The 12,640-nt window shown below is 35.7% G+C and overlaps 2 protein-coding genes and 1 long non-coding RNA gene across 3 annotated transcripts; 2 read left to right on the top strand and 1 right to left on the bottom strand.

The window, feature by feature from the left end:
* Positions 1–1,234: 1,234 nt before the first annotated feature.
* LOC124455897 (THAP domain-containing protein 5-like) lies at positions 1,235–3,002 on the top strand (the record flags this gene model as incomplete). Its single annotated transcript, XM_047006507.1, is given in 4 exon segments — positions 1,235–1,619; positions 1,622–1,760; positions 1,933–2,072; positions 2,286–3,002. Coding segments are annotated over 4 exon segments (1,146 nt in total), but the record flags the coding sequence as incomplete, so codon positions are not given.
* Positions 1,770–2,154, top strand: LOC124455785. The gene is made up of 2 exons (XR_006952025.1): positions 1,770–1,826; positions 1,917–2,154. It is a non-coding gene; the product is annotated as an uncharacterized LOC124455785 (long non-coding RNA).
* A 1,013-nt stretch (positions 3,003–4,015) lies between the features above and the next one.
* LOC124455740 lies at positions 4,016–4,927 on the bottom strand. The gene is made up of 2 exons (XM_047006369.1): positions 4,744–4,927; positions 4,016–4,557 (listed from the first exon to the last, which is right to left on the bottom strand). The coding sequence occupies exons 1-2, from the start codon at positions 4,893–4,895 to the stop codon at positions 4,248–4,250; spliced, it is 462 nt and encodes a 153-aa protein (XP_046862325.1). The 5' UTR covers positions 4,896–4,927; the 3' UTR covers positions 4,016–4,247.
* Between the last annotated feature and the right edge of the window lie 7,713 nt (positions 4,928–12,640).

Here is a 12,640-nt window from a genome sequence, read left to right as displayed (position 1 = left end):
AGCAATATACTAGTTCTTTGTTCATTGGTTTGATTCTTTCTTTTTGTTGTGACGCGTGAGAAAACTGTAGTGATAGTGATTACTGTTAATAATTTAAAAAGAGGGATTGACTCATGTTTTACAATTTAGTTACCGTTCGTATCAAAAAATGCAAGTAATTGTTTCTAACACAAAGAACTACCACAGTGAATCAAAGTTAAAACAAAGAGGGTTGAAGAATTTTCAACAAGCAGAGGAGTGAAAACCTCGACAAATATTCTTATTGTATTCTCGTAAAGTAAATTACCTAAAGAAAATTCATTGTATAAGTGCATGCAAAGTTTTCCTTACTTATGGTTTCAATTTATACACATTTTCTTTGTCGTATGACTTGAGTAACATAACAGTGGCTTTTATAAAATTAGAAATGCAAAATTGATAAACTATGTACATAGTACCGTTTGAATAACAAAAATTGTCCTTTCCTGACCAGTTTCGTACCTTTTATTCATTATTGCTTTTGTGACTCGTAGCTATACAAACTGAAATTTAATTTTTATAGTTTAAACAAGACGTTTCCGAAGAGGCTGTCGTTTATGCCCATGACAATGATTTCAGTGAAAGAAGTTCAATGAGCGAAAGTTTTGAAGGGTGTGTCCTGATTGAATCTGCTTAGAGCATCCAGTGCGTGGGCATCCGGTGCGTGGGAGCAGAAATATGTCAGCGGCTTGTATTGACGTCATATCGTCAATTGATCCTCAAAGCTTTATGTAAAGTCATTGCACAGTCATAATAAACTTGCGTCAAAATGCTTCTCCTAATCACAAAATGTTTCTTTTCGAAACGTCAGAATTTTTTATTCGTAGGTATATACACAAGCAACTTTTATAGCTTACATGCAAGTATTGAGCTGGTTATTTGTATTCTGTTTTAATAGAACGGTTTCACATCCATAAAGGCCATTATCGCACAGTTTCCGCACTACATATAGAACTTGAATGTCGATTAATATTATTTTTTAAAAAATACGAAGGTTTCTTTGTGTGGAAACTGTGCGTAATGCCGTTTGCTTGTCCTCCGAATTCAACCTTAACAACAGTTTCCACTGATGTGAAACCAATCTACTGTCCTTAATAAGCATTGAATAATAATAAACATGGTTGTGTAACTCATTACGGTTAGAAAATAATCCTACATAAAACCATTGTAAAATAGCCTTTCATGCATAGAATTAAGGTGTAGTTTTTGACGTAAAGTATGAACTTATAGTTTCCTAATTATTGTACATAATTTGCCTTTTTTAAGTCACATTTGGGACGAAAATTTATTTCCTACGCACGAAACCATTGGTATAAATAGAAGTAAAATTAGAGACTACGCAGTAGAGTTGTTATTTGATAAGAAAAGTCGTACTTCTTTCTTAATAAAAATTCTATAACTAAGAATCAGAGTGCAGATCAATTTGGACGAACTAAACGAATTCTGCGACAATGGTCAACTGTTGTGTTCCGGGTTGTACAAATTACTCGTCGAAGTCAAAATCTTCAGGTGTTAGTTTCCACCTTATTCCGAAAGACCCCTCCCGTCAAAAGGCATGGATTGCTAGAATACGGAGAGAAAATCTACCTCCTCTCTCCAATACTGTTACGTTTGCAGCGAGCACTTTGCTCCCGATTGTTTTAAATCGGACCTAAGACAGAAACTTACACCATGGCAACCTTTAAAAAGGCGACTGAAGCGGGATGCAGTACCATCGATCTTTTCATTTGGCCCTCAACCCAGTAAAAAAGCGTCTGTCTAGCGAGCATCGTACAGAGAAACGTCAGGCTGATCAAGACAAGGAGGAAGTTAGTAAAAGCATTTCTTGTTAAATTTTAATCAAGAAAAAGTTATAGCCTAAAGTATATTCTAAATATTTCTATTTTTTCTATTTTCAGCTTTTAAATATTTTAGAACAATGTTCCTCCACAAGTACAAATGTTTTCTCAGTGATTGAGCCTGAAGCAAATAACAGTTGTGATTTGGGTGCGTCTGACAGTCCTGAAGCATTGCCAACTAATTATTGCAAGCCAGAAACCAAAGATGCATCAACAGTGTTCATTTGTTGTGAGGAGTTTACATGCCATGGAAGTCCAAACTACACTGTCGATGCTGAATACTGTGGATGCAGAGGTTCAAGTTGAGGAATCTTGCTTTGAAAGCAACACCTCAATGTATGAACAGTGCTATTCTTCTGATTTTGAAGAAGCATCATCACAGATAACAGAAGAGTCTTGTGATAATGTTCATGACGACTGGTTCACCAGGTGTCAGAAGACTCTACAACTGATGATGAAGCAATCCAAATTGAACCCCAAGAGGAAAAGAAATATATTGTTTTCAAGTCCTGTCTTATTAGTCTTCTTTCAAAGTGTCTTTCTTGTGGAGAGACATTAATTGAATGTGAAGAAAACACTGTAGGTAGTTTACTATCATTTAATCTTTTTTGTATAAATGGTCATCACACAACATGGACATCTCAACCACTCATAAGGAATGTCCCAGCTGGAAATTTGCTTTTGGCTGCATCAACTTTATTTAGTGGAAACACTTATGAAAGAATCAGCCAATTTGCATCTTTCATGAATCTTGAATTTATTGGAAAAACCAGTTTTTACAGCCTTCAAAAGCAGTATCTTTTTCCTGTTGTTGACAAAGCTTGGAAAGAGGAGAAATCAGCTGTTATTGCCAAAGCTAAGAAGTCTGGTAGTCTTAATGTGAATGGTGATGGTCGATGTGATAGCCCAGGGCATAATGCCAAGTATGGTACTTATACAATGATGGCTGACTCTGGTAAGATAGTAACTTTTAATGTTGTGCAAAGTACTGAAGTCAGTTCTTCTAATGCTATGGAGAAAGAAGCATTTGAAAGATGTCTGTCTGAAGTTGAAAAGCTAGTTCCTGTTAAGCGAATAACAACAGATAGACATGTTTCGATTGCCAGTGCTATGAAAAACAAACACCCTCATATTGATCACCAATATGATGTGGCATTTGTCTAAATCTGTCATAAAAAAACTAACAACGAAGGCTAACATTAAGGGAAATGATGACTTGACCCATTGGATTAAGTCCATTTCTAATCATCTTTGGTGGTGCTCTGCAAATTGTAACAAGAATGCAGAAGAATTGGTGGAAAAATGGATGTCTGTCCTTAACCACATTTCCAACAAGCATTTCTCGAAGGGGAACACATATTTTCATCAATGTTGCCACCAACAATTAACAGAAAAAGAAACAAAGCAGAAGAAGTGATTATCTCCTACTTCACAAGCATATATCGCTGCAGAGAAGGTGATATGTGACAAGAGGCTTCTAAAAGACCTGCGGAAGCTATCTGAGTTTTGTCACCCAGGAGAGTTGGAGGTTTACCATTCCCTTTTACTGAAATATTGCCCAAAGCGAGAGCATTTTTCATTTCCTGGGATGGTAGCCCGCACTCAGTTAGCAGAATTAGATCACAACAACAATATTAAACGTGATAAAGCAGTCATTAAGTCAGGGACAAACAAAGGGCAAGACCATTACAAAATGATTTTTGCTAAAACACAGAAGCAATGGGTTGTAAAAGCAATGAAAGAAAAGAAAGAGTACCAGTACATTGATAAACTACTTGCGGAGGTTGTGAATGCATGCAAAACTGAGGAGATTGAACTTGTACATCATGGCAAGAATCTTCCAAAGAACATTTCTAAATCATGTCCACCCAGGAAAGAAGTACTTGTAAAGGAACATCAGTCTACAATAGCATAAAATGTCAGTGTTGATGTTAGCTATGGCAATAGGTTTTGCCATACCCATGTAATATGACGTTGAATCAGTGAAGACAACTTGTGTACTACTTAAAAATGTTCATTCTTAATATTAACATAGCAAAACCTTTGCTATAGCTAGTTTCACCACTGCATTGCACAAACTATTCATGTAATTAATTATAGTTATATTATAACCAGTGTAATAGCCAAGCCACATTTATAATCATTTCTTTGTAAATCTGTTTTTTGTAATAAATTAATAATAATAAATGTGCATAGCATGACCTATAAATGAGCTGGCTATGCCACTTTAATATTGACATACAAAGTAATTGTAATGGGTATACCTATATCATAATAAAATACTTCATTCATCAACATAGTGAAAGCCTTCAAATTGAAATTCCTCTGCAAGGCCAGGTGGAGGAAATGTTTCTCTAATGCGAGTAACTGCACATGATGGCAAGATGACTCTCACTCTCTACCCAAGACACCCCAGCACCATCTTGCCAACTGTCTATATGCAATATGGCAGTACAGTTTGTCTTCGGGCCCATCATATGCTACCTCATATTGCTGCTTGTACTGGTACCAAGCTGTTTGTAAAACCCACCTGTTAAGACAAACAGGCTCAAAACCAGGATGTTGTGTAATGCACAAAGGGACTTCGGTGGTCTCATTCGTTTCTACTGCCTCTAAATTTTTGTCACAAATATTGGAAATCTCTTTGCAGCATAAACATTCCTCGTTATTATCCATTATTTGGCAGTTACCACATTGACACCTGAATATGTTAAAAGAAAGGATCTTGAAAAGTAAATGTAAAACTTCAATAAAAATTGTATCTTACAATAAAAACTTTAAAATCTAAAGTATTATGTGTGTGTGGACGTGGTCAACTTCAAAAACTGAAAACGTACTTTTGAGATAGAAACATTGGTCTAGAATAATATAACATTTTACTACCCACCATTCAAGATTGTCGCGCCGAGATTCATCGTCAATATACAAAAATTCCTGTTCTTCGTTATCCTCAAACTGGTGAGCTTCTTCGTGTTCATCAGCCGGCCATTCGGGCTCAAACTGATATGGCCGAATATTGTTTGTTGGATTGTCTTCCATTTCACTATCGATTGGTGAATTAGGCCGAGGTTCTTCCAAAAGCCATTATAAGCAATTGTTTTGTTTTGTGCTAGGCTGTGCGTTATTATTTTACTTTGTTGTAAACTCAACTCCAAATCGGTTTGACGATATGACGTCAAAATAATTTCCGCTGACGCTTTCTGTGCCCACGCTGCTAAGCCTCAAAACAGCTCAAATAGCGCACTTGAAGACGCGATTTTGTCAAAAATAAAATAGCTGATGTAAAATTTCAAAATATAGTAACCTTTGCATAAAATGGAACTTTTAAGACCAACATTATTTTTGGGTGGAGTTCCCTTTCAGAAAAACTTACATCTTTACAAACGACTTTAAGCTGGTATAAAAGACAAAAGCATCTTTGAAGAAAAGGCCCAGAAGTTGCAAAATGAATATCGAAGCGAAATCAGGGAAAATCGTAATACATCCATCAGTCCATGAATTGCATAATTTTCTACGAGGGAAGCAGTTATTGACACTACATGTGCATGCTTTGTTGTGTTTACATCTTGATCAAAAAGATTCTACAGAGAAAAGAGATTAAATAGAACACGCAAATTATGCACGTTGTGTGGGATATTGCATTTTTGAGCTTGGCAATAAAATTGTCGTAACTATGTTAGTTTCCCTTTAACATTTCTTTGTTTTAAGTACGTTTTGTATTGATTAAATTGAACACGCAAATTATGCGCACGTTGTGTGGGATATTGCATTCTTTTGAGCTTGGCAATAAAATTGTCGTAACTATGTTAGTTTCACTTTAACATTTCTTTGTTTTAAGTACGTTTTGTAAGTTCTTTAGTTTTGTTGCAACGCGTGAGAACTTGAAACGCAATGAAAGAGTGAATACGGCTATTGACGTAAAGGAAAGCTCGACTTACGTAATTACCGATACTATAAATAACATGTAAATAATTAACTCATAGCGTAAAATACAACAGTGATGTACTTGTAGATTGTTTGGCTTGTAAAATAAAAGGCTCGAAGAGTGTTAGTGAACCAGCAGAGTGGCGGAATCCTCGACACACGTCATTACAATCTTAAAGCAAAGTTTTACAACAAGAACAAGTAAGGACATTATAACAGATTACTTTATGGTTGGTCAGTGCGTACGATTTTTATGTACGAGTTGAGAATCAATTAGGTGATTGTTTTGAAGCGTTTCAAAACATTGAAGTGACAAAAAGTGCTAAAAACCTGAAATGTTAAAGGATAGAGTGAATAAGTATTCTGAATACTAACACAAGTAAGGTAATAAATCTTAAAGAAACTTTATTGAATGTTCTTCATTGTTTCGATACGATTTATCGTTGCACTATAGGAGCCGGAGGCACATTGTTATACACTATATATATATTATATATGTACAAAGTGTATATACATTGTCCTCCCGGCTATCACCATAGTGAAATGGTGACTCCTGCACTTGGGACACAGGACGTACGGTTACACATTATATGGATTGTATTGTAGAATCACTACAGTGCTCAAACCTATAAAGGTGAGCTTTGCATATCGCGAACACGTTGAACGTCTCCATATGAGACTCTCCACACAATCCGACAGTGCTCAAACTACGCACGCGCAGTGAGCGTAATATACAAAGTGTATTACAATGTGCCCCGGCTATCACCATAGTGAAATAGTGACTCCTGCACTTGGGACAGGACGTACGGTTGACTCAGCACTTTTCAGAATATTTTCATGCACAATATTTGGGAAAGTATTGCCCAAAAGAAAAGTGGTAATAAAGTGTTTCTATCATCTTTAGCTTTGTTTAAGAATATACAGGGAATTGCAGATTTCTCTGAACTTTTTTTTTCTACCGACGACGTCATCAAACACGACATTCGCAGAAGTCGTTTTAAATGTAAAATATGGGCTGGCCCTATATCAAAATTTTGTGTTTCTAGGCATATTAAGAATGTGAGAAAGTTTCATACTTGTAATATCAAAGTGAACGGTTAGGTGTTTTTTTTGTCATTAACAGCTGGACTATTTGAGGTGTTTGATTACAAATGTTGTCGAGGAAATGGAAATTACGAAAGTATTGTTTCCAGTAAAAGAGTAATTTTAGGTCCCATACATACGTATTCGGATATATGATGAACTCAGAGCATTTCCAATTTACAAGAGCTTAAAATTGAAAATTTGAATTTTGTGTAAGAAATTACAAACGAGTGTCATTTGGAATGAGAACCTGCAATCCCACTCAGCGTTTTAGTGATTTTACAACATGTTTATTACATTGAAATGGAGAACATAGGGTTTTTAGTGAACATGGAATTGAGAGATAAACTTTTTTTACAATATCACAATGCAGACTTACCAAATCTAGTTGTCTGTACAAAAGTCTTGTTCAATGTTGGAATTTTCAATCAAAAAAGCTTGATCATTCACTGAAATTTCATCTGCCAATCTAAAAGATACATTTTATTTCTTTTCCCTTAAATAACGAACACTCCCTTTAAGCATATAGCTACACCCGGTTTATAGCTATACGAATTTTCCAATTTGACAATTTTTTATTTCTTCATTAATTTAATCGTTCTGTAAACTATCCAATATGGAATTAAAATGCATGAAATAGGGACAAAAACTGACGATAGTTTATGTATATTCTTATAAACCTTTGTTTACTTGATGGCTTTACACAAAGCTATATGTCACGGTTTATCAATATAAACTTTTTCACTTTGACTTTAACGGTAATGCTACAAAATAAACTTAACTCTATAAATCCATGGAAAGTTTTTGACTTATACTTATATTAGCTTCTAGTATGTTGAACCACTTTTTTTCTTACTGTATAAAATTTGCCAAACTTATTGACCTCAATTGTTATATTCATTTTCTACATTTCCAAATCTTTGCGGTAAAACTTTAGTCTCATTCTTAAATATAAACGCAGTTTTCGGTTAAACTTTTTACAATATCAAAGTGCAGACTAACCAAGTTTGGTTATTTATACTAAAGTCTTGTTTAATGTTGGAACTTTTAATTAAAAAGCTTGATCACTCACTGAAATTTCGTCTACCAATATGAAAGATACATTTTATTTCTTTTCAGCTTCATATGCGGTCTGTGGATTATAGACATGGCTACGAATTCTTCGGCGCCAAAATATGGTAAAACATTTAAATTGTTTATTTCTTTGTTAGTAATTACAAGAAAACCGCATGAATTTTTTACGTAGCTACATCGATCATTCATGTTTAAGAGATAAGCATTTTGAAATAAGCAATTAACACCAGAGCCCTCTATTGGTAAGTTGGGATATGTGTTGTTCTCTGGTTTGCAAACGTTAATTGGACGATATCAGTCACATGATTGATTTTCGCCATTTTCGTTCGTAATTTTGAAATTTGAACTAATGTTTATACGGCGATTATTACAAGTTTCTTTGCATTTTGAGAAAATGGTTTGATTTTCTGGAGATATGGCTATAATAATTGATTATTTGATAGCTAAAACATGTAACTACATATCACCAAAATCATGGAATCGGGAAAGAACAAAGAAATGGTATTATGATAGATTGGATTGCGCATAGTGACCATTGTGTCGAACTGCCTTTGACCTAAAGGTTCATATACGAAGATTGTTTTCGACTAAAAAATCATTGGACAAGTTCGTCCTAATGCTAAAGATTCAATAGTTTTCTTACATAAAAAGCCCGCACTTCATAGAAAGATTATGACTTATCATTATATTCTGAAATGACTGTAATTTACAAGCTCTTAACCACTTCAACAAACAATTATGGCTAATCTAATATGTTAAAATAAAAATTTAATATTGTATGCTTGTGTTTAGGAAATTTTTGAAAGTATAGTATCAGTAATCATAAATAAGATATTTACTGAAACAGCTAGGTAAAATACATTATTTAGAATGCAATATACATTGCTGTCTGTCCTTTAAACCAGAGTATGTTCAATTGGCTTATCAATGATTTGGTCTGGTTTTTAAATAATCCATGATTTGGTGTGGTCTTTGGTCTTTATAATTTGGAAAAACATGCAGGAGTTTAGTCATTACTCAACTTATTAATTTTTTAAGCTAGATTATAAATTGGATCACACTCATATGCAATATCAAAGTCTGTACAAACAGTAGCATTTCTAGCAAACAAAACTGTTCTTCAACAACAGAATCGTTTTATGGTGCACAAACAATAATTTCCTATTCAACAAATACCTTCTACATGAGAATTCAAATATAACTACAATCACAGTTTCGCAAACAAGAAAGAAATAATTTATATTAGAAGCAAAATTTCATGATTACAGTGCCTCAACACAAAACTTTATCCAACTATGGATAACACTTATTCAATGGCAGACAGAGCTTAAGTCAAAATGAATTATAGCAGCACAGTTGTAAATTTAAAATACTTTTTTGTTTTACAATAAGATTATTAGTGATGAATTTCTAGTTAAGTTGTCTCTACGGGTTTGAAATATAAATACAATAAAAAGTGAGTTGCAGTGATTTATTTTGACTTCCCTTATACCTAGCACCTAAGCATTGATTCAGATCTGGAGATATGTAGTAACGTGTCTTCCCTGCCAAGAATATGCAACCGAAATGTCGAGTATTTTCTTTAAAACAAATATCTTGGAGCTGTTGTCGAAAACTGCCAGAATATACGTTCACACATACGTTGAAACACCTAGCAGTGAGTCACGATTAGTTTCAAAGCACGAACTATTCAACAACGAAAGTAGCTCAAATCCATAAAATTGAGTTTGGTTTGCATTAATTATTTACAAAAACGCCAAAAGCTTGATTCTGGTTTCCATTATAGTTAAAATTTTCATTAAACAAGGCGGAATTGCTTTATTCTTTTGCTCATTTAGCCAATTTTACACCATTTCGTTATAATTTCAACTTGAAAGTAGGAACGAAATTGTCCCAACTCGTAATACAATGGTCAATGTGGTCATAGCTGCGTTCACTCCCTCTATGCTGAGTTGCAAGAAAGTTGCGGGTAAACTGGTACCTCCCGTGAGGTACGTTTTCCTTAAATAAGGGTTGTGAGGACGGTTGAAAGTTAAACACTTTAATTAATTACATGAATATATAATAGTCCAGGTGGTGAGTGAGGTAGGTATCACCCGAGCGGGTAATTTACAGGAGTAAGACTATCTAGACCAGTTTTGGCGTAGAACACGAATCTGCATGTTGTTCAGTCCGACAAGGCTGCTTTTAAGAGTTATGTCCAGATATTGCGCAATTAAGCCTCATTTTCATGCAAAATCAAACGTTTTTAAGATTTAGCTATTATTATTAATAAAACACAGACGTGATACCTTTTTAATAATAATATTAAAAGACGTATACTGACCAGTTTTAGAATTAGAAGTGTGTATAATTCAAATGGCAAGACACCACCTCCCCGATATAGCCTAGTTTTTATGCAAACATATTGTAATTTGATATAAATCTTAACATTAAATGTAAATCAACACTACTAGTTTTGATGTAGTTTCTTAAATAATTCGAATCACATACAGTACCTATAGCTGTATCATTCGTCGTCGTCTGAACTGCAGCTGTCTCTTGGTCATCACTTTTCATCGCTTTCCTCATCACGTTCGACAAAGCAACGTCGTCAGGATATGCTTCGGCGATCCAATCGATGTTCAAGTTCGGGAGCCAACCATGGAACTGGGGATCCTCCAATGCCATATTGGATGCTGTGCTTTTCTCCAAAGCCTGGCATAGTTAGCTCTGGTCACGTGCTTTCGTAGGCTGCTGCTACATGTGGTGGTGAGAGAAAGGTCAACTGCTTTACGCTCTTTGTTCATCTTTTTCCAGAAAATAGCTGACCTTGCCTCGTTAACGTGTTCGATTTTTTCTCTCCATACAAGAAGCATACAAATCTTTCCATGGCAATAAACATCTCCTCAGGAACATGCATTTCCCAACCGGCAAAAATGTCCAAGAACTCTGCATCTTTGCTCACTTGTTTCCAACAGAAAGGCTTGCCTTTACGCAGAAAGCTTGCCACATAATCATTTCAGGTAAATGCATGGAGGCCAACTAATGCTTTCTTTTGTTGATTAGTTAGACTACACACGTTCAAATGAAGGAGCTTTCGCGTCTTTCCAGAACCGTTGTCGATGTAGATTGCCACATTGCTGATTGGCTCCATTCCAAGTAAATTATGGGAATATCGATGTCGTCGGAACTTGATCGTACACACAGGCTATTTGTTGACCATCGCTATGGTAGGATGCATGCTGAATCAAATAGACGATCTTAGTATCAGCCTCTTCGTGGTCTGTTGATAGTTCTCACACAAGAAGAACCGTTTTCTGTTATATTCAGGTAGGCCCCCTAGCGAAGTACAACACGTTGTCCTAGTTGGTTCCTATTTTGAACCCACACTTCTTCGATAAGCTCAAAATTCGCTCCTTGTTGTCTCCTTTACCAAGGAACTTCTTGAAATCAGCTGGTACGCGCACATTCGCACTTCTAATAACAAACTTGTCGCCATCACCTCGAAGGTCTCGATCACTGTTCTTTATTGAACGATTCCTGTACGTATCACATGCAACGTAAACGATGTTATACCGCATTGGAAGATCTGACAACAGTCGTAACAACATTTTTAAACATGTTCGGTACCTTCACCATACTTCGAATAATAGCTGCTAGAATATAGATTCTATGAGCATATTGATCGTGTGTAGTCTAACTAATCAACAGAAAGCATTAGTTGGCCTCCGTGCATTTACCTGAAATGATTATGTGGCAAGCTTTCTGCGTAAAGGCAAGCCTTTCTGTTGGAAACAAGTGAGCAAAGATCCAGAGTTCTTGGACATTTTTTGCCGGTTGGGAATGGAAATGCATGTTCCTGAGGAGATGTTTATTGCCATGGAAAGATTTGTATGCTTCTTGTATGGAGAGAAGAAAATCGAACACGTTAACGAGGCAAGGTCAGCTATTTTCTGGAAAAAGATGAAGAAAGAGCGTAAAGTAATTGACCTTTCTCTCTTACCACCATGTAGCAGCAGCCTACGAAAGCACGTGACCAGAGCTAACTATGTGGCCAGGCTTTGGAGAAAAGCACAGCATCCAATTATGGCATTGAAGGATCCCCACTTCCATGGTTGGCTCCCGAACTTGAACATCGATTGGATCGCGGAAGCATATCCTGACGACGTTGCCGAGCTACTTGTCGAACGTGATGAGGAAAGCGATGAGGAAAATGATGACCAAGAAGACAGCTGCAGTTCAGACGACGACGAATGATACAGCTATAGGTACTGTATGTGATTTGAATTATTTAAGAAACTACATCAAAACTAGTAGTGTTGATTTATATTTAATGTTAAGATTTATATCAAATTACAATATGTTTGCATGAAAACTAGGCTATATTGGGGGGAGGGGGGTGTGTGTCTTGCCATTTGAATTATACTGCACTTCTAATTCTAAAACTGGTCCAGTATAAGTCTTTTTATTATTATTATTAATAGGTAGGTATCACGTCTGTGTTTTAATTAATAATAATAGCTAAATCTTAAAAACGTTTGATTTTGCATGAAAATGAGGCTGAATTGCGCAATATCTGGAAATAACTCTTAGACTGGCCTTGTCGGACTGAATAACATGCGGATTCGTGTTCTACGCCAAAAACTGGTCTAGATAGTCCTACTCCCGTAAATTACCAGCTCAGGTGATACCTACCTCACTCACCGCCTGGACTATATTAT

The sequence above is a fragment of the Xenia sp. Carnegie-2017 genome, unplaced genomic scaffold, assembly GCF_021976095.1.
Source record: "Xenia sp. Carnegie-2017 unplaced genomic scaffold, XeniaSp_v1 HiC_scaffold_4, whole genome shotgun sequence".
In the NCBI taxonomy this organism is placed as follows: domain Eukaryota; kingdom Metazoa; phylum Cnidaria; class Anthozoa; order Malacalcyonacea; family Xeniidae; genus Xenia; species Xenia sp. Carnegie-2017.
This window is presented reverse-complemented; position numbering and strand designations above follow the sequence as displayed.